Genomic DNA, 26777 nt, shown 5'->3' with positions numbered 1-26777 from the left:
GTACAAGTTTGGTGGCCATAACATGCCAAATCTGCCAAGCCAAGTCGCTTAAGAAAAACGATATGCTCCTGCCAAGAAATTCGAATTAGAGTTTTAGGGGTAGAGTAGTTAAACTTCCATGAGGAAGAGTGTTTGGAAATATTATCTCAAATCATAATGCTGACGGGGCTGAAGTTGAACTCATTTTCTTAATACCAACTTCATATTTTTATAATACTTGCATCCATCAGTTTCTTCTGAAGCTAAATACAAGTCGTAAAAATTGTAAGAAAGACTCGGTAGAGGAGCGTTCATTGGCATTGGTAAAGGGGAATGAGCAAATCATCATCAGTTTAAAGAAGCAGAGCACAGCATTGGTTGTAATGGTTGCATCAAATAAGCACAGTCTGTTGCATTACGAGGATCTGACGCTCCCTTCGGTAGGTTTTCTGGCTCACCTCTCTTCATAGAAAGTTCGTAGCCATGGATTTCTCGCTCACCTTCATCATTCCCCACATTTTTAGTTTCTTGTTATCTTGCTTTACGTTATTTCTCTATTTTTTGGAACGATATTTTTGGTTTTCTTGATTTTGATTAATTTAGGCAGATTTCTGCAACCTGATGCTTCATCCATAATTATGATGCTTCTAAACTGAAATTTTATATCAAAGACCTTCCTCCTAACAGCCTCTGTAAAAGAACATGAAAATGGCTGATTGCCATATGGGATTGGCCCAAATTCCAAAACGTGTACATTCAAAGGTTTACTCTTTTAATCCCCTCTTAGATTGCAAAAGGTGTGAATTGCAAATGCAGCAATCACTGTTTAATTCAATTATTCAGAGATTACATTGTTTAATATTCAGTTTCAGGTCATAGTGATGACTGCAAACATGGTCTGTGCTCAATGTCGAAAGAAAGTCTCCCAAGTTATATCTAAAATGACTGGTAGGAACTTTGATGGTAAACTTCATATCGTATCATTCTAAGCTACTCCCCTGAAATTGGATAAGTCCCAAAATATTTTCAAAACCCCTCAAGTCAAACTGTGGACAATTGGTTTCAATAGAATACTAATTTCTTTTCTCATCCTTCACCCATCTTATTCTAATTTAGAGTAACAAACTCAGTCATATGATTCATTTGCTTTGATGAGTAACGGAAATTAAATTTTTTATAATTTTCAGGATTGAGAGAGTACACAGTAGATGTAAGCAATAAGCAAGTGATTGTGAAGGCAGATTTTGGGTTTCGTTGGAATGTGAAAGACCATCTTTCCAAGAGTGAGAAGAGAAAGGATTGGCGTTCACTGCAGCTATTCAAATCTTGTTTCGGCCCAATTTGTTATAGTAGTAAACAAGTAGTAGCCGATTGAGGCTGTCAAGCTAAAATTCTTTTTATGTTGTCACGTGTTTGGGGACTGAGCATTATTGTATGATCAATGTTTAAGGTACATGGTGTAATTCCTTTGCATCTTATTTCCATTTTTATCATTTCCAATCGCTTCAGGTTTCAGATCTTTCCCTTTTTCTATAGATGAAAACCCTCTAAACTCTTGGCCAAGAACATGATAACTCCGAGTTGCCTCGAGATTCAAAACCCAAGGTGCTTTCATTCATGCATCAGGCAAAGACTTAAAAAGTATAAACCGAATCATAGATGATTATTTTACAGAGAAATGGACACAACCATAAGTATGGATATCAAGTACATTGAGGAAGTCAAAGGAACAGAAACGCTAATTCCTTCCATTATATCCCAAAGAAAAAGGAGGGAACACATTAACCTCATATCACACTTTAAAAACTACGTTAATGATTTTTAACGAGAAAAGAAACAGTCAATAATATGTACTTATTGACCTTTTCTCTTGGATAATTAATTAGCGATGCATTGGGCCCCTGGTTCTCATCCCAAGCGGAGCAGCAAGGACCCAAAATATGTACAGCCCAAGATCAGCAGTCCTTCTATTTCCAGCTTGTACGAGTGCCACAATCTCACCGACTACTCTTCATTATGTTTGAGTTGAGGCGAAAAATTTTGAATTGATTAAAATCATTTCGTATAATTAAATTGTGAAATTATAGCAAAATGGTACGGCATGATCATCATGTATTTCACAAAGCAACGTAGATATGAACAAAATTCGATAATGTTGTCACGGCAAATTATTGGAGGAGTTTAATTTGTATACATCATTTAAACTATTTCTACTGCACACAATCTAAACTTATCAACATAAAATCGATACTGCATGATCATCAAATGTGAAATATGTCCCACATCACAAAAAGCAATAGAAAATTAAATTCTGTGTTCAAGTTCAAATTTAATGCAAAAACCATAGAATTTTAAGTAAATTCCAGAAAAGAGATTGAACCTAATTATAAGGTAGTCAAAAAGGTTACCATATGCTATCTAAAGGCCAGAAATTAATTCTGAAAAGTAGATTAAATTGGTGGGATGATAATGCGGAGAACTCCATCCTTCATAGTGTAGTCGAGTTTGGAAGGCATAATCCTCTTGGTGGGGAGGACGGGAACGATGCTGCCAAGGTAGGTTCGACCACTCTCGTCGTGCTCGGAAACCTTGTAGCCAGTGCCTATGAAGCGGATCTCACCATCCTTGAAAAAAGCATTAGCATCTTCCGGGGAAACCCCTGGCATGTCCACCCTCGCAAATAAACCACCCTTCTTGCTCGCCTTGCCTTCAAAGGCGCCTCTGTGTCCTCGCACAACAAAAGGGTTTAGCTCTATCACCGGGCCTGTTCCACCTGCAAAAACATTGAAACCAATATACGTCAAACGATAAAAGGAGATTAAGCAGAAAAGGTATTAAGAAAAATTTTGCTCTAGGAAGTCTCTGAATCATAAGCTGGAAAGAGCTAAACAAGCTGGTATGAATGAAGTAGCAGAAACAATGAGAAAACTTGCAAATAATTCCATCTTTTACGAACAAGAAACGGATTATTAAATGTTACAGGATCATTGAATAAAACCCACAAAAAAGAAGACCAGTCTCGAAAAGAAAACAAAGGAAAGGGAGAGGAATGAATGAAATACCTTGGGGTCCAGCTGTAAGAAAACATCAACAAAATGAAATGTTAGAAAACCTACATACCATTACAAAAGAAAAACATCGAAGGATGAAATAAGGAAAAGCAGAAAAGAAAAGGAAAGAAATGTGATTTAGAGACCTGCAGATCGAGATGCAGCTGCAAAACAAGAACAATTGTAACTCAGCAAGTGTTCAAAAAAACCCAAAAAATGGGGGAAAAAAATGCAAAAAGGAAAAGAAAACAAAACAAAACCGTGATAAGCGAGAAGCTTGCAAGAATACAGTAACACATAGAAAGACTGATGATTCCGTACCTTCTTGAAGTATAGCTGTGAAAAAACACCAAGAAACCCAAATATTAGCCAACAGTTAAAAGGGAAAAAAAAAAAAGCAACTAAGAAAAACAAGGTGAAAATAGATATACTTGAAGGTACGCTTGGTCTCTCAGCAGAACATGCGGCATCCCCCTGGGTCTTCTTAACCTTTGAAAGAACCATTCTGAGCACACCATCTTTCATTGTAGCATTAATCCTAGAGATCTCACAGCAATTGCAAATAAGACCCGTGATGCCAAAATAGGTACGGCTACCTTGCTCATGCTCGCTGTCTTTTGGTGCTTCTCCACTAAAGAAGACTACCTTCTTCTGAGGATCAGTAAAGCATGAAACACCATTGCTTGCAACCCCAGGCAAATCAACCCTCACGTACAAATCTTGGTTCTCCAGTACCTTGAACTCAATGAACCCTTTTGGCCCACTGTTTTGAAACTGGTTGTTCTTTGCATAATACCCTTCTGTTTTACACCAAAAACAAGAAACAATGCAATATATAGTTACACAAGAAAGAATAAAATCAGATTTGACTAAAAACAAAAAAGGGCAAAGCATTGCATGAAAATGGAAACTGGAATTCTTAAAGATGACCTTCAGTGTGAGGTGTATAACAGAGAATGACTTCTGGTGCTGCCATTGAGACTTTGAAATGTAAATGGAGAAAGGTCAAGAGGGTTTATCTTTTCTTCTTTTTGCTAGTAGTATTAGGGTTTTAGGAGATTTTGTCACTTTTGCTGTGACAGTGAGGTTTTTGTCAAGAGATGTTACATGAGAGAGGGTTAAAACCAGAATGGAGAAAGAGACGGATAAAAAGGTGAACTGAAACGTGGCACCTCAGGGTTGGTATCCCTTGGAAATTGGTTTTTCGACAGCTGGAGCCTGGAATCTGTGAACCGATGTTGGCAGGCTCGCGATCCTTAATCTACGAGCTCTGCTCCAACGTCTGATGAGATGATGATCACTCTGGATCCTTGTTGTCCTGTGATTCATGAAGGCCTTAGAAGCATTACAAACTAGCATGAGGAGCATTCTCGCGTGACACACCAGATTTCATTAATTTGTCTATTAACAAATTAATATTAATTAAGGTCATTTATCCATTTTAACAAGTTAATATTAATGTAGAATCTGTTCTTTTGTGTAAATATTTATGTAGTATTTAGACTTCAGACTCATTTGTTTCGATTCTCAATTCTTTCTTTAGCAAATAGCAGGAAAAAAAAACTTATGACTGTTTCTTCATATCCTACTATTCTCTACGTGACGATTTTCAGACTGAATGGATTGTCACCAAATTCTGGATTCAGATGTCAAAAAGCATTGCCCTTCTAGTCTTTTTGCAAATGCCAATGGTGATCATTAACTGTGATTGAAGCCCTAACCAGGTCTGCCATAGATAATTTCTAAGCAATAGTTAGTAGAAACAGCGTATCTGGATCATTAACAAAATCACTTATCAAGCCTGATCTGATTTTTAGCCTTCTTCCTCCCTTCTGACTCTTTCTTTGGGAATTGGGATCAACATCCTGAAAACACCGTTTTGAATACTGGCCTCGATTTTGCTCAAGTCAAAGTAACTAGAGCAAACATCGATGCGTCAGCTGCTCTCATACTCCGATTTCTTTCTATCTTCTCCGTTTATAAAAACCCTGTCATCGTCCTTCCAAATTAAGCTGAACCTCGCTTTTACTGATCCCCGCCATGTCAACCCTCACGAACAATCCTTCCTCAACTTTCTTGGCTTGGTACGTTCCTTTTGGTCCTTCTAGTTGCCATGGATGCTCCACTGTTTGATCAGATGCGCCTTCAAAAGCAAAACCCAGTAAGAGGAATGAACAATTAAAAAGGAAAAACAAAAGAAAACCCATGAAAGATTGATAAAGAAAAAGTTACAGAGAAGGAATCATGATGATGATGATGAGGACATTACCATGGCCAATGTTGAATTCAACAGTGCAGTTCATTGAGCCCCCATAGGTGTTGACAGAGCAGAGTTCTTCATCAGGATCAGACACGGGAATGTTGGAGCTAAACGAACGAACCACGAATGAAGCAGCCATAGAAGGGATGTTGCGATTTACTAGTAGAATTTCAAACAAGGGTGAAGAGATAGTCTCCTCAGGGCCATGGTTGAGGAGCAGCGGCAAATTAGATATTTGGCCTTTAGAAGGGGGTAACTTCTATATGCATTAGGGATCCGTTTGGCAAGTAAGTGGTAGCAATCTGGACAACAGCTTTACAAGTTTTGGGCTAATTGTGAATAAAGAACGACAAAGTCAAACTTTAACGTGGGCAGCGAAAAAATAATGAATTGATCATCCGAAGGCAGAATCTTTTACTTGGCTGACAAGATTGACATGCCATCATACATCGCTCAAGAGTCAAGACTTAACACCCCAGGGCCCAACCAAGCCCCCGGCCTAAACTATTAATGCCCTCATTTTAATTAAAATGGGTTCACCAACTGCATGGTATCAAGAATTGAGAGGAGAATTTGAAAGAGTTAATCACCCAAAAAGAGCTACGCTTAGCACTTAGCAGCAGCAGCAGCTGAAAAAGATACCCACGAGAACGAGCTATTTACTTTAGAATCCGATCCTCGCCTTCACTCCTCATAGAAGACACACAAGTTTATTAGTAGTAGAAAAGATGTTTTACGTCATTTTGTTCATCATACAAAACTTACCTTATTCTCATATGTTAACATCATTACGTCTTAAGATTACATTACATATGTTACATTTCAAACTAAACAAGTCTACCCAGTCCTCTCTTCCATTACCTTTACTAAGGAGAAACCTCATAAGTTGTGAATATCACTCAACCGTGACCTGATACACATCCTGCCTCTCCTCCCCTTTCACTTTGGGCACAACCACCTTCAGGACCCCATGTTTCATCTCGGCCTTTATCTCATTAACCTTATACGTACTGGGAGGGAGGTCAAGCCAGCTTGAGTAGCGCCTCCCACTCTCCTGATCATCCTCCGACTGTTTACCGCCTTCTTCTCGGATGATCAGAGTGTTCTGATCCACCGAGATGTTAACGTTCTCCTTGCTAAGGCCTGGCATTTCAATGCGAAGATAGAGAGCATTATTGTCCTCCCTCACGTCCCAGCCTTTCCTTGAGGACACGCTGGGAGATGAGAGGAAAGGATGGTCTATGAATTGATCCATAAGGTTCAGAACCTGGCTCAGGCTTCTTGTTGGAGAAAACGGATCGAATACGTCTGCACCGCCAAAAAATATCAGCAGATTAGTCTTGCAGAATTAAAAATATCAAACTTCACAATTTAAAAGCATTTCCCCTGCTTTGAATATGAAAATTGAAAGACAAAAAACGACCAAAACCGTTTTAAAGATCCAAGAATCAAGTTATTTCCAACAATTTACATTAAATTGTGCTAAACCTTTTTAAGAATTAATATATATATATATATATATATATATACATACTAATAAAAACAGAGAAATTTAAGATAACACTTGTAAATTCTATATCAGTGTGCAAAACTGTAAATAAATTCAATGTTTTTGGAGAGCAATTGATCATTCATTTATTATTATCATTATTATTTTCATATAGAGAGTCTATACTCAGAAGAAACGGCCTTCGGAATCTCACCCGAGGGAACAAATTTTCAACTTTTAAAAACGAAAAGAAATCTCACTTACAAATGTAAAGACAGAAACAAAACAGAAAAGAAATCAACTTCAAGCAATCAAATATCATATTTCTAAGGTAATAGAGAAAAAAAAAGAACTTTTTTCACAGAAGTTGTATCACTGTCAACAGACACGAAAGAAAGTGAAACAGGGTACTAAGATAACAACTACCAGAGAAGAAACCGGGAGAGTAGTCGCGGCGGCGAGAGACGGAGCGATCAGAGCGGTGCTCAACGTCGACCGAGCGGTCCTCGTCGTTGAAGTTGGTGACCTGAGTGTTGGTGTTGAAAGAGCGAGACACGGAGGGAGTAGCCGCTGAAACGGTACGTACTGGGGAAAAATTCACCAGCTTTGAAAACAGAGTCGAGACTGGTACTTTTCTTAAGGCAATCGACGATGCCATTTCTTGTAAAACAGTGAAACCTTGCGCTCTCTTACCAGATTTCTTTTGTTTCGGATTTTGATAGTTTCTTTTTCCTTTTTTGAGGATTTGGGTTTTCTTGGTGCTGATATGGGAGAGAAATGGTAGAAATGAAGAAACGTGGAGAACGTAAAAGGAGAGAGGGTGGCAAAGCTGAGCTCCCCAGCGGTGGGAGAATATTCCAGAATGTTGGAGAAATCGGTGTGCTTAATTACTTAGCAATAATTAAAGCTGGTTTAATTTAAGCTTACCTTAAAATAGGAATTGGAATCTCCCCATAACTTTCCCCGATATTAAAATTCGTAACCCAATCAACACATGGCACGACAGCTAAACTGGTACTGCGGTAAAACTGCAAAAGGTTAGAAGTGAACTAATATATGCGGCAAAAATAAGACCAGTTGAGTCCTGATCTTATGTGAACAAAGCTGTGTAACAGTTTCTGGTATTACCATTATCGAGTCTCTCCAATTGAACCACAAAGGAAAGATGGGTTGAAAAAAAGGAAGAAGCTGATCCATTCACTCCTTTTAAGTTAAAAAAAGAATGCATGTTAATAAAAGTGCCACTAGCAACTAGAGATCCACCCTTAAAACAAGTTTTTTTGCTAATTCCACAAAGCTAAACAATTAACAGAAGCACCGGCCCAAGACCATCAATTTTTTCTTCCCTTTTCCTTCACCATACTTCTCCAGACGAAGGAAAGCAGAGGAAAAATATGTGGAAGAGGATAGGACACAGACGCTTATGACTTCTTCATGAGATATCCCATAATTATGCCAAGCAAGCCGATGAAGATGACAAACACGAATGACACACCACCACTGCGTTTGCTGCCTTGGCGCCTCAAGAGTTCCTACACATTGTAGTCTTTATATGTAAGAAGCTTCCAGGGCTCAGAGATTGAAAGAAAAGAATAGACAGCGGGGAGACAAGTAAATCAAAAGCACATATATATCAGTGACAGAAAAAATATTTCTCAGTTTTCTACTGCATCTCATGGGCACCAAGTAAAAGGTAGTCGCTAGAAACAAGATGACATTTGTTTTGTGAAATAGGGGAAGAGTAGTTTTCATGCTGAGGTCTGAGATGTTAAGAGGAAACAAATTTATACACGATTTAAGAAGAAAACAAGGAAAAGAGATTAATGTTGACTCGAAAATTTCAATGACTTAAAAGCAATTATCAGGAGGGGATAAGCCTTCAAAACATAAGGGTTAATGAATTTACTGGCTTGGTCATTTGCAGCAAAAGTAAAGGGCAGGGGAAAATATCTGAATAACCATGTCAAGCAAAATCCAAAGAGCTCATTATTGTATATATATGCAAGCATCACTTGAGAAAAAACTGAGGAAGGGTAGAACAGATTCTACTACTCTACACGTTATAATAACAATAATTGTAATCCACATGGTAAAGTCAGTCCATCCCCCTCACCAGTTCCTGACGTAGCTTGTTATTTTGTTGAATTGCATTATTTTTTTCCTCGGTCAGCTTTGATATAAGAGCTCTTGCCTGCAATTATAGAAAGTATTATTGAGAGTTATTATACTTGCCATGCATCAATATCACATGCAATGCATGTCAATGATAACAGAGCTGCAGCCCTCACTGCTGCAAAAACCTGGCCGTATATGCACATGAACAAGGGGTACAGACTAACAGAAGCGTTCAAAGGAAAACAGCAGTTTCCTCCTGAGTGCAAACATAACTTAATTGACACTGAATTTAGTGAAGCCAACTTGCATAGGAGACAAATTTGTCATACATACCTTTCGAAATAGACTCTCCCTTTCCCTAACTTATGGAATATTAGTCTCACCATAAAAATGACAAATCAATAGTAGATGGAGTTGTGAGTACTGTTGTGCAGATTTTTCCTTTTTTAGGTCTTTAAGAAAGACAATAGCAATATAAGGTCAGCACATGATTACTTAGTGGTGGGGTTCTTTTTGGCCATTAATTAAGCTAATCAAGATAAGTTATTCCTAATGCTACATGTAGCAACCTCCGTTAAAAATAAAAAAGTCATCTCACACAAGTTTCCATCATCTTGGCACCATGCAAATGATGACATTCTAAATCTAACAAAACCATGTCAATATTCGATTAATTTTCACTCATCTCATAGATTAGCTATTGTCACATCATCAAACAAGTATATCATGCCAACATCACGCTATGGGCTGGTTGACTTTATGTTGAATCATACACCCTCACTCAACCAAAGCAAGCTCAAATGATGTGACTGCTTCAACTGGCTCCAGTACACCCAAAAGTCTTGAATAGCTGAACACTCCCCTGATTGATGAGGTACCTATCTTAAGAAAAATGTGGAGCCCTATGGACTAATGAATCACAGCTTTAGACTCACAAACTCAGCAAGATATCTAGTAGCTCTATAGATTTTTGTCTGACCAATTAGAACTAAAATTTTCTAAAGCAATATAATTAGACTCTAAACCATCCTTTTACCCCCAGCATTCAATAAATGGAAGAGCAACTGAGCAAGTGAATGCAGACATCTAACCTGAAAATATGGACCTTACTATGTCCAGACTCCAACCAAAATAAATGATTAATATCAATAGATATTAAACTCAATCATGCATATGCAACAGCACACAGCGAAAAAGAAAATACAGAATTCAAATTTTACCTCAGAAGATTTATCTTGAGATTCAAGCCGTTCAGAAAATGCTCTTGCAGCCTGCATTCAGCAACAAACACTACTATTAGCATTTGAAGCAATAAAGTACAGGGAACAAGAGAAGAAATAACGAAAACACTTGCAGCAAAGTTCTCACATTAGCAAACTCAGCAGCATTTACATGCCCGTTGTCTGAAACAGAGCCTCTTGGTGATGACCCTTCTTCTGACCCTTCTGGAACAGGTGAAGGGGGTTGAGGTGGAGAAACATAAACCACTCTCAACTTGCACTCCTCAACCACATGCCCAGCTTCCTTGTTAAACTAGAAATGAAGATTCCCATAAATCATTACCTGCACATCTTAACCCTCAAAGTAATAGATAATACCAGGTAACATAAATAGTTAGATACCATTTCCGCAGTTATATCCTTCACGGTTGCACCATCATTTACGTTTACACTCTGAAGGAGAAATTTGTCCTTGCATTGCATATCAGGTGGCGCCTCTTTTTGCGCTTGCATGGTAACTAAATCAAAACCAACGATTCCTTTAGCAATTATCCGAAAACCAATAATAAATAAGACATAAACTGGTAGCAAATTGATTTAGTGTACCTATAACATCGCATGTGGATCGAGGCAAGACGATCCCCGTGTTGGGACGAACACAGTACTTCTTTGGATTTGTTGTTTTCACCTGAAAACAAATCAATTAGGCCAAAGAAAATCAACAATTTCTATTTAAGATTTAAACATTAAGATTCAATATAATGTATTGCTTTCTTTTCAGGTTCAAAATATTTTTGTTAATTCTGCATTCCTGATTTTACTCTGCAACCAAACACAGCATTACGGCGTCGCATTACCAAAAAGAGCAGGGAAATTATGATAAATCATATATAAAAATTACAAAATAAATATAACAACATTGAATGAAAAATTCGAAATCGATGAAGAATACCTTGAAGGCAACATAATTATCAGTTTTATTCGACAATAGAAGAGAACACGAGATCTGCTTCCTCAGCTCAACTATTTACCAAAACCACAACAACAACAAACAAATCAAAACAAACCCTAGATAAACAGAAACCGCAGATCCGCGACAAAATGGGAAGAGTAAGAAACTTACAGGGAAACTTAAGCTCTAGAGGTTCGATGCTGAGAAGGTCGCCCGTGCTCATTTCGAAGCAATGGCTTTAACGATGTAAAACCGAGGAATCGCTTTCGAAGGATCTGAAGGGTAAGAGGAATGGGTTGGTAGTTTCCCCTTTTGGGAAACGTGCGTTAATTTTTCAAAAACAAGATTTGGGCGGAGAGATCGAGAGGAGAAAAAAAACCTACAATGATGGCTTTTGGCGTTTCTTTCTGTGCAATTGTAATATTTGTATGTTTTTTAGATTTATTTCCCAAAAGAGAGAGCGCAAGAGGGCAAATAGTGAACGTGCGAAGAAGAAGAAAGGAATAGTGAACGTGCGTCGCAGAAGTAAAGGATGCCAAAGGAATCTGATCTCTTTCTCTAATCTCTCTCCTCGTTTATGGAATCCGCCCACTCCTGACTCGATTGTGTAAGCAATATAAGAGGGAAAGAAAAGTATTTTTTTTTTATAATTAAAGAGAGGAGGTTTGAACTGTTTTAAGTAGAGAATTTATATATTAATTAATAAATTAAATATTTAAGTGTATTTTTTAACATTATTAATTACCTTAATTTTTAAATATTTTTTAACTTTTAGTTTGTAACAAATTATTTTGAGAGTGATTTCCTGCCAATTAACAGCGCTTTACATTTGTGAATTACACAGCCGTTCACATCGTTTGCCATGAACCTAACAGATATCTTAAGAATTAGGCAAGTTGCTTTTAAACTTAGGGTGGTTTTGAAATTGGATGGAGTTAGGCTTAAAAGGCCTTTAGGTTTGCACATAAATGTGGGAAAACAAACAAAAAGACTTTATAAGAAGAACAATAGGGAATTACCAGCAAAAAGTTTTCTTGTGAAACTTATATTTCTGTCTGTTTTTTTTTCTCATCCTATCCTAGATTCAAATAGATACCCAAACGAAAATCTTGGACGGTGATTGGTGGGTGAGTGCCTTCATTAGCCACATTAAAAGAGTTGGGCCAAAGATTTCTGAGTTCGGCCTTCAAAAGGCTATTGTTTTAAGCCTTTACAACAGCTAGGTCCCCCAAGGCATGAAAAGGCCCTTTGCAATTCTCCATATTGCAGCTTCTCAGTCAACATCGGTCACATCTTCATTATCATCCCTAGCTAGCTGCTGCCCAATCCTCTCAGCAGAAGGCTTTGGTGTGTGTTTGCACTTTTTTATCTTTTTAAATACTACGTCCGAATCAATTTTAGATTGACTTCAACACTATATGGCTGAAAATAAAGAAGATAAATTGTTTTGTACTTGGAGATGGAATGTAAAAGGCCTCCATATTTGGTGGAAGAAAGTTAGAAGAGATCATTGCAACTGCCACCAACCTTCAAATGGACCAGCTCCCATTTCAGTAATCATATGGGTGACCGCAGAGGTAGCTGTATCTAATCACCAATGGGGACCTAAAAGAACTCATTTCGAGTTCAATTATTAGATTTTAGTTCCTCTTAGTTGGAAGGCAATGATTCCAACCATCCCTGAGTTCTACTTTCGCAGACTAATGGCATTGTGATGGGTGGTGTCTCACTGTCTAAGGTTCATATCTTAAGCTTCTCAACTATGGCCATGATAATGGGGAAAATTTTGAAAAAGAAAAAGTCATCTGCTTGCGTGACTTCTGAAACAGGAAACATAGATAGACTGACATAGAGTTTGAAATATGCACAATGAATTTTGCATTGCTTGATCCAGAGTTCCAGACCACATTGGTACAGTTATATACTTTCATAATCATCCAATCCCCGTTCGGTATACGGTGGCTTTGAGTTGTTTCTTAAACTGTGCTTAAGCACTGAAGAACCAAGGGAAGAACCACCAGGTAAGTCTCATCAGAAACGAAAACCTTTAAAATGACAGTTTGCTTCTCAACTTGATGTGCATAGATATTCATCTGCTTCCAGGGCATCTGGGCAAACAGTAACAAGAAGGTGAATCAGAGAATGAGATATCTTGCATGACAGTATCACATTTACAAGGTTAAAATGTAAGCACAATGAAGAAGAAAACAACAATAAGAGCACTTCAAATCACATTTGTCAAGCTGAAAAAAAGGACTTGGCGAACATTTAATTGCCAATAAAAAGAGTGGAACAAGCTTTTCTGGTAAACAGACTTATGGGAGAGCACCTGAACATTTATCATGTACCTTTATTCTTTAAACAACAATTTCTGCAATAAAAACCAGATGTATCATTATTCATGGGAAGTTTCACTGAAAAACAAAAGGGAACAATTAATTAATTAACTTCAGCTCAGTCATACATGTAAACAAGTTCAAACCCTCAGATCTTTAATGTGCTGTCCAAGCCCTTTCAAGACCTGTGAAGTGTGAATAAAGAAAACAGTACAAAAAAAAATGATCTGATTTAGAATGCCAGTCACAAGGGAAGCATAAAACTTGTTGAGACTCACCATCTTGGTGTCCTCAAGTGCCACTTCCAATGCATCGATTTTCTGTGCCACAAAGATCATCAAAATAATTGCATAGAATTCATCTCAGAGACAAGAGGTGCAATTGTACTTACTTTATTGGTGTCTGCAAGTGCAGCTTCCAGTGCCATGATTTTTTGTGGTGCAAGCCTATCACTCATTGCCCTTTCCCCATTTCTCAAGTTTTCGTTATTTTCACCATTATCCTGTGTTGGTCCAAATTAAGCCTTGATCAAGTGACTACATGAAGGGAACAAGACAGAAAAGGAGGGGAAGGGGGAGCTGTAGTACGAATTAAAGATAAAATGAAATTATAAACGTTCTGATATTTGCAATGTTATGCAGTTGCAATAGCTCTGAATCCATGCTGCTAATTGCAACCAGAATGCATTATATGAAAAATTGATATCTGTTTTAGGGTAAAATAAAACATGATACTGTGGAAACTGTCTCACTTCATTTTTTTGCGTCTAGAGCAAGCAAAAGCTCGTAAATAAATAAAAAGAAGTTTGCACAATGCTTATATCAAGCATGTAATGGTGACCATATCCTTTCTCGTCAAGCATTCAGAGGATAAGTTGAAAAGATCTGATCTAGAAATGCTCACATTCAGAAGGCTTTCTCTTTTTTATGTAAATGAGAGAATTTTATGTCCAAAGAGAAGATGAAGGAGGTGCATGGTTTCAAGAAAATCACCAGGTGAAAGGCTTAAGATGTCAAGTAGCATTATGGAAGACATTGATTAATTAGAGTCAGCATCAATATATATACAAGATACCTTCTATCATATTGGTGTTCTTAACACTATCCCACTCCCACATCATGGAAAAGATTGTTGTAAATCCAGACCAAATATCTTATGGACACTAGACAACGTCCACATTGTAAAAGATAAATCATTAAATCTTGAACAAATTACACCATGAAGCTGATGAGAATCGGCAATGAGGTGCAAGAGCATAAATTAAGGATGATTACCACATCATGCAACAAAGCATCTTCTGAAGCTAGGTCGCCGTTTCCTTCATAATTGGCCTCTTCTGTTGCACAAACTGCCTGTAATAAATTAAAATGAAAAATTAAGGATGACATACTAGTGAATGTGTGAAATCATGTTCATGTTTATTTCTTCAAGCCAATAACTTACAAGCAATATCTTCTACCAAGAAGGAGTTTACCTGAAGCATCTCTGTAATTTCTGGATTGTTCCAGGGTCCTTTATCACTTAACAAGCAACCCCCATAGTCAGCACATGTACAGTTTCCACCGAGAAATGTCGGCAAATTACTGTGAATTGAATGATAATATTTAGTGACTCATATGCATAAATACCTATATACACATTACACACACGTCAACTGCCATTTTTGCTAGTTAATGCATAGACCTGAGAACCACAGATTACCTTGGATCAATAACTTCAATCAGGTTACTAAGGTAGTTATATCCCAGCACCTGAAACGTCAATGTCATTTACTGAAAGTAAACATGTGCCTTCTTTAACAAGGAAATCGCTTATACATAGTTACATACTGCTTGGGTGCCACCTTAAACAAGAAAGGAAATGGACTGTTAGAATCCTTACATTAATTTTTGCCAAGGTTCGTGCATCCATAAAGGCCTTGATTACCTTCCACAGCATCCGGAACCCAGATCCAGCATTGATAATGAAGAGTCGGTTTAGAGTCTGCAAGAATGTCATTGACCAAAATTACCCTACTAACGTGAGTGAACATACAGGTCCTGAGCTATGACTCATTCTTGAGTATAATTGCAAGCATTAGTTGTGTCTGCATCATGAAGGGAATTTCCACTGTGAAGAAATTAAGGAACTAAGATTTGCCTACTTTTTCCTTCAGAGTGAAAGGAAAAGAAAAAGAAAAGAGATCAGGACTGATTGCCTCAAATAATTTCTGGCACTGAAATTCCCTTCTGTATCCTCTAATGGTGATCATCATTAATGCCTAGCAATTAGCCATGAGCAGTATGCATCCTGATCCGACCCTCTGGAATCAGTCAACAAATTGTTGCTTGAAAGCATTGCTCACCAGTTAATAACCATTCTCAACATCTCCTCAGTTTATCAATCTAAACTAATGAAAATAAAATGGAATCGCACTTACCTCTGGGTAGTAATTGCTGTCAATCTTCTGAATTTCCATGAAGAGATATCGTGCAGGCTTTGAGAAATTAGACATTCCCTTGGCAGAGACAACATTCCAATAAATTTAGATCAATTATCAATTAGGCGTGATAATACTATGATATAACTTGACAAGATTATAGACAAGTAAAACTCTTTAGCAAGAAAAGCATATAAAGGCTTTCAAGGCTCTCCCTTGAAAGTTACAAAATGGGGGGAAAGAGGGGAAGAGATGCTTACAACTCCTTTCACATCTAAGATACTCGTGGTAGATGCTATATGTCTCTTGGCTGCAATTGAGCTTGCGGGAAATCTCAAATTTAGTGTTTTCTCTTGTTCTGATACATGATACTTGACAAATCTGTCTATATTGGTTACTTGTAGTAATGCATTTAGGTCTACCAATCCAATCCTTTCAATGTATACTGGTCTACCACTTCGATCTACACCATGGAATCCATGAGGATAGCATTTCTTCACCTCTGTAAGCTCAACAAACTTAAATTCCTGGATAACAAAAGATTTATGCGACAAGACAAAGGAGAATATTAAGTATTAGACAGGGATTCAATCAGCAAAACATCAATATAAACAAATCTTACACCAAGTATTTAATAATATGTTATGCTGTGCATTAAATTTGTGAAGCTTTTTAAAGTTAACGTGATGCATGGATAAATAGACTCGCAGGCACTGGCATCAAAAGTAAAGGAAGGATGATTTGATGCAGTTGCAGACAGCAAGCAACCAAGGTGGTCATTCGCCTGTCAATATTGTGTTGAAATTTCTTGCGGAAAAAAAGGTAGCATTTAGTTTGAACTTTACTTACCCGTTGGATTGCATCAACTCCATAGTCCTTGCGCCACTGAAGATATTTCAGAAACATTTCTTTTGCTTTTGACAGATCAAAATCTCTCATTCTTAGAAACCTAAAACCATTAGAAAAGCTCCATATTGGTGTAATACAATGACATATTAGAAAATACAGAGATATTTAGAAGACATTCATGCATTGACATTAACTTACCGTAAAAGTGTATGATAGTCATTGTGCTTAGCTGGTAACTGACCCTCGAGGAAAAGTAGTTCTCGGAAAGACTGAACTATTTGTTCATCTTTTGGATCATGAGTTCCTTCAAGGATTAGTTCCATGCTTTTGCTCTTCCCAATTCTCTTCAACGAATCACGAACCTTGAGCGGATACGATAGCATGGACTTAAGGCCTGATGAAGTCGTTGATGAAGATGGTTTCTCTCGTTGAGGAGGAAGAAGGAAATGGTTTTCAATTGGTGGATGGATATGCTTGTCCATCCCCTTTTGAAACTGAGATGTTTCTCGACTTGGAGAGTCCTCACTTTCACCACCGCCTTTGTCTATAACTATTTCCCTATATTTCTCATTTGATTTATGCATATGCACTCTGATTGACAATTGATTCTACTCAAAACAAAGACTTCAAAAACAAAAAATTCCAACGTATTAGCAAATTAATAATTTCTCACCTGCCGTAATTACAACACGTGATTGAACAATGATCAATGTTCCACATACTCTGTCTTGGCAGGTTTCTTAATTACTAACAAAAACTAGACGTCTTTAACTCATTAACACAAAGCCTGAATCTAACATTTGAAGTTACATAAAAAAGGATGTTTCCTTTGAGGTCCTGCAAGGAGGCAGAAGAGTTGAAGTCATCTCTTATTCAAAAGTTATTGAGGATCGAATTAAAAGCAATGCCAAAAGTGATGACCAAGATTTCTATAGAATAAAACCATTTGCAAAAGAAAAAGAAAATGAACAGAAGAAAGCAGCATTATACAAAGTTGTTCCTTATAGCAAATATTAAAAGAGTGAGCAGAGGACATGAAACATGAATTCACATAAAAAAGGAGAGTTATGGAAACAACTGCTGAGGAATGGAATGTGATACTTTGTGTAATAGTATCTGTGAATTAACTTAATTGACAAGGAGTCTTAGCAGCGTAAAAGCAAGTGATTCCACGTTTTGCGCAACTGATTCTTTTGGTATATTAGTTTCCCCTCACAGCGGGAAAACACCCAGAAACAGTAAGTCTCCTTCAGCTACAACTTACCAAAACATAAACCCAGAGTAGGAATGAGGAAGAGGTTTAGGCCCAATGTTGGATTACAGTCTGGTACACTTCCATTGAATTTGGGTCCGTTAATTAGCGAATAGGACCTATGACTATGAGCCCCATTCCTCTCCAGAAAACCCACTTGAAAAGGATAAAATGCGAATGGCGATTTTCTGTTTCCTTTTGATCTAAGCCTAGGAAATTATGTTTAAGAAAAAGATACAAATCTCAGCCAGATCGCTTCCCCTTCAAGTCACATTGTAAATGACAAAAGCTAAAGAATCCAACTCTTTGAAAACGTTGAACTACATGCATCTTCACATTCTTTCCTTTTTCTGTAATCCGTGCAAATGCAGTAAGATAGCCCAATCTTGATTTTCTAAAACTAACTACTTTTAAAGGTCAACGTCCCAAAGATCAGATACAGCTCAGACAGGCACGCAGGATATTCTTTGTTCAAGATTTGGTTGTTCCTCCCATTCCTCTTGGTTGTTTTCCCCCATCCCTGTTTCCCTTGTTTACATCTTCAAAGACAAACTACTTTGAAAACTTGATACTATAAAGCAATAATGTAAGACATCCTAGGACCTGGGCAGAGTCAATGTACATTGTGAAATACTAGTAATCTAGACCTAGTCAACTAGCCTAAATGACTTGCCTAGTTTCAGTCAAAATGTAAAATAATGATTAATTAATCTTTTTACTTGTAGTATGGGAGATTTGAGTTTGTGATAGTGATGCTTATCATGTATAAAGTCAGAAGATTATGAGATTTGGATAAGTACAATGAACGGATTAGAAATATAATACTAGCCTTCCAATGTATATTTACTGGATTAAGAGCAATTACGGCATGGTGTTCTTGTAATACAACACAAGATTTTGCTCACGTTTGGGCTGTCAGGAAAGCAAAGAACCTTAAATAGTGTGGAGGCCCACACGTGGAGAAACATCTGGAAGCACACGTATGGCGGCAGCTAGCTGTGCCCTGTCCATACTCTCAGGCACACTTTTACCCTCTTGGCAAATCGAGCAGGATATTTTTAAAAAAATTGACGTCATTGTCCCAACAAAAAATTTCGCGGCGGCGTCGCTGTCGTAATTTTCCCACTTGTGAACAAAAGCGACGGTGATGGCTCAGCAAGTCAAAACGCTCAAACTCAAAAGCTATCCACATCTAAAACTCATTAATCACATCAATTTAGTGCCCAAAGAACTTCTCACCTACAAAAATGATATGATTAAGGGAATAAAGGGTGGTTTAGCTTGAAGCTTGTTTCGATAGAATAAGATTAAAGAAAGGTGGGGTCTCTACAAGTAGAAGAAGCCAAGTTCTTTTGTTTTAGTCAGGAAGTGAGGGTTCAATGGGGGACAGCTGGTTTGCATGAGTGAGCTGACCCAGTACTGTGGTCCGTAGCCCCCTGACTTTGGGGTGCGCACTCATCCCACCCCACGGCATCAGACATCAGACAGACTTTTCGGAACGAGTGATAAAATAGTTTCGTGACTAATAATACCGATTACCATTCAATAATTGTGGCTTTGTCTTAAGATCAGCCAAAAATTTGACACGATGGTTAACGAATAGTCCACTGAATGTGCCGACCTTTTCTTTTGTTTCTTTCAACTGTGCTAAGAGTTTGATGTAGCAAGAGATTTACAGGAGATGCGAGTGATTGAAATTGAGACTAGGTCCAGCCATTGGTCGTGAAATTTTTGAGGTAAGGAGGATAAAACGTAGAAAAGCAACATCAATATACAGAGCATTACGGGGAGAGTTGTCAGAGAGAAGATTGAGATGTACTCCTGCCAAGGCCACTTTATTCATTTCTTGGCTGAAGGGGTACGCCATGATGAGCTTGGAAGATCGTGGTACCGAAAGGAACCAAGTTTGGGAAAAAATAATTGGTGCCTTCTACACCAACCCCATTCGTAGTAACAATTTTTAAGAAAAAATAAGTTATTCAAATATATACGACAAGTAATCATTACTCTTCCAAATCATTTATTTTTTTACAATGATTAATTGCTTATATTGTATGATTAAAAGTATGCATACTATACTCGAAAGTCAATCATTCTTCAATTTTTCTTTACTACAATATTAAACTATCTCCATCATAACATCAATCTAAGATCAATTACTAAACATGAGAAAGAAAGAAAAAAAATTAAAAATATATCAACAAGACATTAGATATGCATATTGTGCAAAAATAATTGGCTCCAAACTCAAAAAAGAAATTGAGAGCCACTTAGTGGAATCCGTGCACCAAAATCCAGAACCAGCTAAATCATCAGCCAAAGATTTTTTTTTTGTTGGGTTCTGCGACTATGTGTTGATCCTCCCTTGAGATCTCTGGAGGACATAGGCAAATCTTTTCTTGAAACAGTGGAAACCTATCCCATTTGGATTTTGCTATGAAGCTGCAGTCTAGATAAGGATCAATGGATGGTCCACTTGATTGATTTCCAAGAATCAAACTTAAAGCATAGCAAGGACCAGCTGACTTCGGTAAAAATATCCCCAGCCCCTTGAGAAAAATCTAACCAATGAGAAGGAAAACATCTTTATTGAAGTAGTTGTGGCGTCCACTACCCAATCTTAATAGTTTTGGCCTTTTGGGGTTCCAGGGTCTCAATGTACAATGATCATGTGGATCAGTTTCATAGATCTTCCAGCCAATGCTCAAAATCTTAACCAAATTGGATTTGACACTCTTCACCCACCAACTCTCCACTCAGAACATTTCGATGAGAGGTTTTGGGCAACATTTCTTCCTGCAGCATCAGGATCTTCACTGTGATGTCTGATCAGTTAACAGGAAACACAAACTATTTCTGGACTTATTCACTGGCCCACCAGCTTGGAGAAGTAAAACCCACCAAACGCTTTGCAAAAGAGAAACCAAATTTTATTTCCAATTCCAATATACACAAACTTTTACATTTTCTTCTTCTCTACACTTCAATATTTGCTTTCTTCATCATCCACCTCATACTTGACATGGAGGTATTAACATTTAAATATACAGGACTGGCAGAGTCCATAAAGCACATATTGAAGTGCAGGTAAGCCCCAAGGAGTAGAAAGTAAAAACCCATTAACATGAAATAAAAACGTAGAAATTTAATTTTTATCCAAAATCTAACTTAATTTTTCAAGTTATCCCACAAAGAAGAACACTTTCTCCTTGCAAATCCAACCTTCCTTTTCTCCAAATCATAAACCACCTCAAAACCTTGCTGCTGATAGTTACCCAGAGTAGCCCCTGGCCCACCAATCAACTCCTCCTCATCACCACCGTTCATCAACATCAAACACCCCACATTCCTCTTCTTCCTAACCCCATCACCACCGTCTAGAAACTCGTAAAAATAATTCCTCCTGGGTAACACCACACTTGATCCGTTCCCCACAAAATGCAAACTAATCACAGGAACTTTGGCTACTTTGTCATAGTAATAACATGGACTCATCCCTGTTGTCTCTTCCACCTCACTCGCCCTCTCGTAAACTCGTCCAACGCGGTGATCAAACTCAGTCACAACCGAGTCATACAAACTCGCCGGCAACATCGTAAAAGTTGTCCCTGAATCCACCACCATCCCTCCACTCCCTCTCCTATCAACCCTCTTTAAATTCTCCGGCGCCGGAATATTCCTTTTCCCGACGGAGATTCCCTCCAACCCAACAGAATAAAAATAAGGATGTTTAGGGTTGGAAAGCATGTCCGTGTAAACAAACTCAACATTTTCATTGCCAAACTGCTTTTCTTTTTCCTCGTGCCGACCAAGAATCAGCGGACTTGGTCGCCCAACTTTGTCAGAATCGAACGAATGAGAAACTAAACAGTAGGAGAATCTGTTACCAAGTTGAGGAGACACAGAGGAAAGTTGAGCTGGCAAAGAGAGCCGACCAAACCCGAACCCGGCTACACCAACTGGTTCACCCAATGCAGTGTGGGCACAACCAAAAGTAAAGTTTTGGATAGAGAGAGAGTTTGGGAGAGTTAAGGAGTCTTTAAAGAGACGGGCGATTAAGCTACCGTCACCGTATGCATAGTAAAAAGGAGGGCAAGGGAAGGAGTTGCAATCCGAGGTTTCGATGGAGTCGAGGGGGCAACGTGCAATTGCGCAAAGGTCAGAGGAAGGGAGGGAGGAGTGAGCGGCGGAGCAGGCGGAGGATTTGCATGGGACGGCGGTGGCAGAGGAGGAGAGGTTTAGAGGAGGAGAGAGTGGTGGTTTTGATTCGCAGAGAATGCATTCGAATGGAGAACAAGGAAGCCAAACAAGGTCGCTGCCTGTGTCAAGGTAAAGGGAAATAGTAGGGGAAGAAGGGGAGCCGAGAGTGAAGGAGAGAGTGTAGTCACTGCCAGGGGAAAGAGGGAGCGACACTTGTTTGTGGCGGTGGTTGCGTTGGTGGAAGCGGGCGGCCGACCGGGCTGAGGTGATTTTGAGGAGGTGGTGTGGGGTGGTGAATTGGGTTTTGGAGAGTGAATGTGTTAAAGGCAGAAGAACCATTTCTGACATTGAAATTGTAAGCCAGCATGTTGAAAATAGTAACAAGTACAGCAAGCAAAGGGAAGTTGCCATGACTTTAGAATTGTAGAAAACAGAGCAAAAGAAGAGTCCTTTTGCTTGGCGCTTGGTTTATGCAAGAAACAGAGGAAGTCAGAGAAGGAGCGAGAGGATTTGAATTTTGGTTAAGTGAAGGGTGACGTTTATAAGGGGTTCTGGTTTGTTGGTAGGATGGTGGGAGGGATGATTTGGGGAAGGGTGTTATCAAACCTTTTTTTCATTTTCTTTTTCTTTTTCACGTCAATGCCTAAAAATTTTATGAGCAGGTGACAACAGGGGATTTTAATGAAAGCTGGTTGTGAATTAGTTCTACAAGTCTACCACAATTTCCTTGGGCGGGCACATTAGAGTTAAAACAGGATTAGATTAGAGGTATCTTCATCTTTAGGCACGGTTACAAGCTTACTACATCTTACAACAAAAGGGGCAAACAGAACACTAAACAGCTATTCAAATTTTCACTTTCAACGGTTACTTCCGAAATCTCGATGGTCCACTAAAAATTCTACTGGATGGGACACTTGAAAATTTCAAAATACTACTATAGACCAAATTATTGAATACTCGTATTGTTTCTTTCTCTTTTTTGTTGGTATATCAAATTTTCATATACATGAATATAAATATGTAATACATAATAGCTTGTCCATATTAGTAGAGATGGGGAAAGAGATTTGGGATGTAAGTATCATTTTCATGTAAATTAGAGTATTGCCTGTCAGGATATAAGATAAAGAGGTTCCACTGTGTTTGAGTAAAGACAAAGTTGTGATATTGGTTTAACTTTCTTTTCCCAATTAAGCAGTGCTCTGTCTCCAACTAATGCAGATGGTGATGTAATTTGAAGGAGGAGGATAGGAATCCATGAAGCACCAAGTGGCGTTTTCACTTGCTGCTAACCTGTTTATTATTCTAATATTTTATGGGGAATGAATTTTTTGTCAATTCTCTTGAACAGAGAGTTATTTTTATGAATTAAAATGGAGTGTTACTTGCATGATTGTCCATTTCACATTAAATTATTGATTGAACAGTGTGATTCATATTTTAATGCATGATACAAAGCAAAATGCAAAAATGAAGGTAATTGTAAGCAAAGCAAATAAACAACCCAAGGTCAAAAAGCTGAAGAGTCAAAGTTCAATCTCTATATTGTATTGCTGGGCTCCTTTTGACTCAAATTCAAAGTTGATGTACTAAGTAGACTCCAAAATTGAGACCCCTTTTTTCAAAAAAAAAAAAAAATAATTCTTACAATCTTAATTGGGACCCTTTTTATTGCGTTGGCTGACTTGCAATTGCTGGAGGCAGCCTTAGTTACTGCAGCATTAAACCTGAATAACTTGGGAAGAAGCACCAAATACATTGAAGTAGTTTTAAATGATGGCAAATCAAACACCCAATAGAGGCAAGAAAAACAGAGCACTTTATGAGCCTTTTATCAGTTTCTTTATATATCTAGCCAGCAGTGGTTGTATTCTCTGCAAAAAGTAATGCCGGACTCTCTGGTTAAGAATTTTCATTTCTCAGTTTCGTACTGTGGCAAATTTGCAAATTTTTTTTTTCTTTTTTGCACCATATTTGAAACTGGAAAGTGCTTTGGGAGTTCTGGGGCTTCTTGCTTGGTCTAAGGCAATAAATAAAGAAAGTATACAAATCCAATTAAGTTGGAAAAAAGGGGTAAAACTAATCAAGCTGAAAACCCCAATCCAATAATTGATGAAATAATGTTGCAAGTGAAACTTAGCATGTTTATGGTATTCAAGGACCTACCTAGGACAATAATTTTTTTTATCATCCTCAAGGAAACAAAAGAAAGAGCTCTCTTCCTCTTGTCTTGAAGGAAAACAAATGAAAGATTTGTTGTGACGATTCTGGTACTGAGAGAAAGTCAAGTAATCCATTATTGCGACAAGAGAAAAACAAGGGAAGTCCTTTGATTGTTCCAACTTTAGGCTCTGAAAATTAGGGACCCCTTTGAGATGAAGTTTGGGCACTACTTTTTGTTTGTCTCGTACTCTTGAGACTATGAAACATCGTGCATGTATCTTGTTCCACTACCATTGGATCCATCCACCTAAAATTTTCACCTTGATTTTACGTCTCCATTTGCCTCTAATTAAAAATCTTTTGACATTCCACTTCACGGATGGGCAGAACAATCGATGAAGTTGACGAGACCAAGAGATTTTGAGATCTTATTTTTGTGATGTACAATCAAATTCCTAAGCAAATATGCTTACAAGGGTTTTGAAAATGATTTGAAAATCTATAAAAAAAAAATTGTGAAAAAACCAATGTTAATGTTGAAAGATAGTACTTGTCAAATTGCTTCATACCCTTTATTCTTTCATTGAATGTGAATAGGTAGAAACACAATGCACTTTAATTTTTATTTTTTTGGTGTAATGAAAAGAGCACTCAAGGCATCATTCCCACAATAAATCTCTTGAATGAAATAGATGGGCAAAAAATACACATGTAACTAAATTTAACCATCAATGAAACATATACTTTGAGGGAAGGATTAACAGACCAAAAACTAATCTTTCTGAGTGAATACTGATGTTGACCATCTCCGTTCAGGGTCGAGACATCGAGAATGGGGTTGCTTCCTGGCATAAATTCCATGCTCATGATCAGCCATCAAATAAATCCAAGGGAAAAATTGACCTATCACATGCCGTTTCGTATGATCTAACCCATAACAAAAGCCTTTAGCTCAAGACACGTAGCAATGTGAGCTGGCTTTTTCAGAAGCTTCTGTGCCTGCCCAAGTGGCAGTTCAAAGTGGGCCAAAGCCACCTGGGTCCCAAGGATTAGTTTCTTTTCAGAGCAAGGCCCTTGCTTTATTATTATTATTATTTTTGGTACAGCTTCGGGCTTACAGCAAAGGAGCTTTAGTTATATACCCTAGTTAGATTCCCGTAAGCCCCGCGTCGGGGTAGCCGCATTGCCCTACCAATGTGACAATATGGAAAATGGGGCCCCAAGCTACGAATAGGAGCCGAGCCTTAAATTCCTGTATACAAAATCACAAATGCTATTCTTCCTTTTTTAATACTTTGTACATCATCAATAAATACGAGGAAGCTACCAAGCCAGAAGTAAACCCAAATCCTTACCATGCCCAACTCCTTTCGTGGTGGAGGAAAGAAGTGAGGGAACCCAAAACAGCGACCTGTTCTTGTAATGGATGCCTAGCGCCAAGGCTACAAGCAAACAAAGGGCTCTATTATAATTTGTTCATAAACAAATAATATAGCTGCACTCCTGGACCCACAACCTTATAAAACCAAACCAGGCTAGATCATGACTTCTTCTCAGCCATGCCTCCCCTCAAAATCATGGCTGCCATGCTTTGAGGAAGAAAAAGTTGGCGCCGTTAACGTCCTACTCCAGTCTTTTTCGGAGGTATTGCGGGAGCCAGCTACGCAAGGGTCACCAAACAATAATAACATCACAACATTACAAAAGAGTTTTTTCCTTTCAATGATTATGAAACCATTTTTAATGCTCTCTCTTTCATTTCTAGTTTGACAAAACATCAACAGCTTAACACTGGTTGAAAAACCTATTGGGGGATTCGAATTTGTTAAGCGTGACCGTCTGATGAATGTTTTACCTAATGGATGGTATACCTATCTAAATGATAGTATGAGGTTTGGTCACATTCTGTCTGGTGAGAATTAAATTGACAGATAAGAATAAGGATTAGCAAACAACCAGCCGACTGCGATTCATGCCGCAACATTAAGAGTATTTTGAAGTCCAAAACATAACAACATGTGGTCCTCTGCAAAGTCAAACTTCATAGAAAGCTAAGGGAATTCGCAAGCAGTAGCAAAATCCAGCTAATTCATTTATTAGTATGAGCTTGTTTTCTCCTACTCATTTGTGTATCTGAATCCTCACATATCTGCTTTGCTTGCTTTTGGTACCTTTCTCAATCTTATGAGTCCAGATTTGAGAGCTTTACCTTCTCAGGACTCCCACTTTGACAGGTTGATGTATGGAAATACTCGTATCACGTCGGACTAGAATTTCTTCAAACACTTAAGCAGTAAGAAGCTTAACAATGTTGGGTTGGGTTCCTTCATTCTTTACACTAATTTACTTCCCCCAACTTGATTTCATTCCCTAGGATGGAAAATAAGGCTGTTTTTGCCATCATTTCACCAATCAGGTAACTCTTAAGTTTCCAGTCAAGGCTGTACAAACTATTAAACGATGAATAAGACCACTTTAAAAGCTCTGCAA

The 26777-nt window shown here is 38.1% G+C and overlaps 6 protein-coding genes across 8 annotated transcripts; 1 reads left to right on the top strand and 5 right to left on the bottom strand.

Annotated features, from left to right (window-relative positions):
• Positions 244 to 1434, top strand: LOC18606275. The gene is made up of 3 exons (XM_018117274.1): positions 244 to 419; positions 846 to 927; positions 1167 to 1434. Exons 1-3 carry the CDS (start codon positions 363 to 365, stop codon positions 1352 to 1354), a joined length of 327 nt encoding a protein of 108 aa, XP_017972763.1. The 5' UTR covers positions 244 to 362; the 3' UTR covers positions 1355 to 1434.
• On the bottom strand, positions 2235 to 5863 carry LOC18606274 (putative 57 kDa heat shock protein). 2 transcript variants are annotated; one of them, XM_018117680.1, is made up of 7 exons: positions 5299 to 5863; positions 5059 to 5172; positions 3461 to 3829; positions 3351 to 3365; positions 3176 to 3193; positions 3042 to 3053; positions 2235 to 2752 (listed from the first exon to the last, which is right to left on the bottom strand). In XM_018117680.1, exons 1-7 carry the CDS (start codon positions 5426 to 5428, stop codon positions 2430 to 2432), a joined length of 981 nt encoding a protein of 326 aa, XP_017973169.1. In that variant the 5' UTR covers positions 5429 to 5863; the 3' UTR covers positions 2235 to 2429. The 2 variants fall into 2 exon arrangements, with proteins under 2 accessions (XP_017973169.1, XP_007039860.2); XM_007039798.2 differs by lacking the exons at positions 5059 to 5172; positions 5299 to 5863 and adding an exon at positions 3960 to 4341.
• LOC18606272 (heat shock 22 kDa protein, mitochondrial) lies at positions 5948 to 7533 on the bottom strand. The gene is made up of 2 exons (XM_007039796.2): positions 7205 to 7533; positions 5948 to 6597 (listed from the first exon to the last, which is right to left on the bottom strand). The coding sequence occupies exons 1-2, from the start codon at positions 7434 to 7436 to the stop codon at positions 6185 to 6187; spliced, it is 645 nt and encodes a 214-aa protein (XP_007039858.2). The 5' UTR covers positions 7437 to 7533; the 3' UTR covers positions 5948 to 6184.
• Positions 7884 to 11683, bottom strand: LOC18606271 (vesicle-associated protein 1-2). The gene is made up of 8 exons (XM_018117681.1): positions 11237 to 11683; positions 11066 to 11136; positions 10720 to 10801; positions 10516 to 10631; positions 10262 to 10426; positions 10114 to 10164; positions 8892 to 8969; positions 7884 to 8310 (listed from the first exon to the last, which is right to left on the bottom strand). The coding sequence occupies exons 1-8, from the start codon at positions 11286 to 11288 to the stop codon at positions 8200 to 8202; spliced, it is 726 nt and encodes a 241-aa protein (XP_017973170.1). The 5' UTR covers positions 11289 to 11683; the 3' UTR covers positions 7884 to 8199.
• On the bottom strand, positions 12890 to 17584 carry LOC18606270 (phosphatidylinositol/phosphatidylcholine transfer protein SFH11). Of its 2 annotated transcripts, none has more exons than XM_018117678.1 (14): positions 17343 to 17584; positions 16868 to 17260; positions 16670 to 16769; positions 16081 to 16347; positions 15821 to 15898; positions 15283 to 15384; positions 15103 to 15152; positions 14876 to 14984; positions 14676 to 14753; positions 13793 to 13903; positions 13680 to 13721; positions 13530 to 13586; positions 13395 to 13436; positions 12890 to 13173 (listed from the first exon to the last, which is right to left on the bottom strand). In XM_018117678.1, exons 1-12 carry the CDS (start codon positions 17387 to 17389, stop codon positions 13542 to 13544), a joined length of 1422 nt encoding a protein of 473 aa, XP_017973167.1. In that variant the 5' UTR covers positions 17390 to 17584; the 3' UTR covers positions 12890 to 13173; positions 13395 to 13436; positions 13530 to 13541. The 2 variants fall into 2 exon arrangements, with proteins under 2 accessions (XP_017973167.1, XP_017973168.1); XM_018117679.1 differs by having other exon boundaries at positions 16868 to 17227.
• LOC18606269 (probable aspartyl protease At4g16563) lies at positions 20830 to 22758 on the bottom strand. The gene has a single exon (XM_007039792.2). The coding sequence runs from the start codon at positions 22530 to 22532 to the stop codon at positions 21090 to 21092; it is 1443 nt and encodes a 480-aa protein (XP_007039854.2). The 5' UTR covers positions 22533 to 22758; the 3' UTR covers positions 20830 to 21089.

Source organism: Theobroma cacao, chromosome 3, assembly GCF_000208745.1.
Source record: "Theobroma cacao cultivar B97-61/B2 chromosome 3, Criollo_cocoa_genome_V2, whole genome shotgun sequence".
Taxonomy (NCBI): domain Eukaryota; kingdom Viridiplantae; phylum Streptophyta; class Magnoliopsida; order Malvales; family Malvaceae; genus Theobroma; species Theobroma cacao.
This window is presented reverse-complemented; position numbering and strand designations above follow the sequence as displayed.

What these genes read in the sequence shown, in the direction of transcription:
- LOC18606275 (XM_018117274.1), top strand. Translation starts at nt 363, where the DNA reads ATGGTTGCATCAAATAAGCACAGTCTGTTGCATTACGAGGATCTGACG. An exon ending in AGGATCTGACGCTCCCTTCG is followed by an intron (nt 420 to 845) that starts GTAGGTTTTCTG and finishes TTTAATATTCAG; the next exon opens with TTTCAGGTCATAGTGATGAC. An exon ending in AGTTATATCTAAAATGACTG is followed by an intron (nt 928 to 1,166) that starts GTAGGAACTTTG and finishes TATAATTTTCAG; the next exon opens with GATTGAGAGAGTACACAGTA.
- LOC18606272 (XM_007039796.2), bottom strand. Translation starts at nt 7,436, where the DNA reads ATGGCATCGTCGATTGCCTTAAGAAAAGTACCAGTCTCGACTCTGTTT. An exon ending in CTCTCCCGGTTTCTTCTCTG is followed by an intron (nt 6,598 to 7,204) that starts GTAGTTGTTATC and finishes TTGGCGGTGCAG; the next exon opens with ACGTATTCGATCCGTTTTCT.
- LOC18606270 (XM_018117678.1), bottom strand. Translation starts at nt 17,389, where the DNA reads ATGTGGAACATTGATCATTGTTCAATCACGTGTTGTAATTACGGCAG. An exon ending in GACTATCATACACTTTTACG is followed by an intron (nt 16,770 to 16,867) that starts GTAAGTTAATGT and finishes TAATGGTTTTAG; the next exon opens with GTTTCTAAGAATGAGAGATT. An exon ending in GAGTTGATGCAATCCAACGG is followed by an intron (nt 16,348 to 16,669) that starts GTAAGTAAAGTT and finishes TTTGTTATCCAG; the next exon opens with GAATTTAAGTTTGTTGAGCT.
- LOC18606271 (XM_018117681.1), bottom strand. Translation starts at nt 11,288, where the DNA reads ATGAGCACGGGCGACCTTCTCAGCATCGAACCTCTAGAGCTTAAGTTT. An exon ending in TCTAGAGCTTAAGTTTCCCT is followed by an intron (nt 11,137 to 11,236) that starts GTAAGTTTCTTA and finishes TTTGGTAAATAG; the next exon opens with TTGAGCTGAGGAAGCAGATC. An exon ending in CTCAAGATAAATCTTCTGAG is followed by an intron (nt 8,970 to 10,113) that starts GTAAAATTTGAA and finishes CTATAATTGCAG; the next exon opens with GCAAGAGCTCTTATATCAAA.
- LOC18606274 (XM_018117680.1), bottom strand. Translation starts at nt 5,428, where the DNA reads ATGGCTGCTTCATTCGTGGTTCGTTCGTTTAGCTCCAACATTCCCGTG. An exon ending in TGAATTCAACATTGGCCATG is followed by an intron (nt 5,173 to 5,298) that starts GTAATGTCCTCA and finishes TTGCTTTTGAAG; the next exon opens with GCGCATCTGATCAAACAGTG. An exon ending in GGTTGACATGGCGGGGATCA is followed by an intron (nt 3,830 to 5,058) that starts GTAAAAGCGAGG and finishes GGTGTAAAACAG; the next exon opens with AAGGGTATTATGCAAAGAAC.
- LOC18606269 (XM_007039792.2), bottom strand. Translation starts at nt 22,532, where the DNA reads ATGGCAACTTCCCTTTGCTTGCTGTACTTGTTACTATTTTCAACATGC.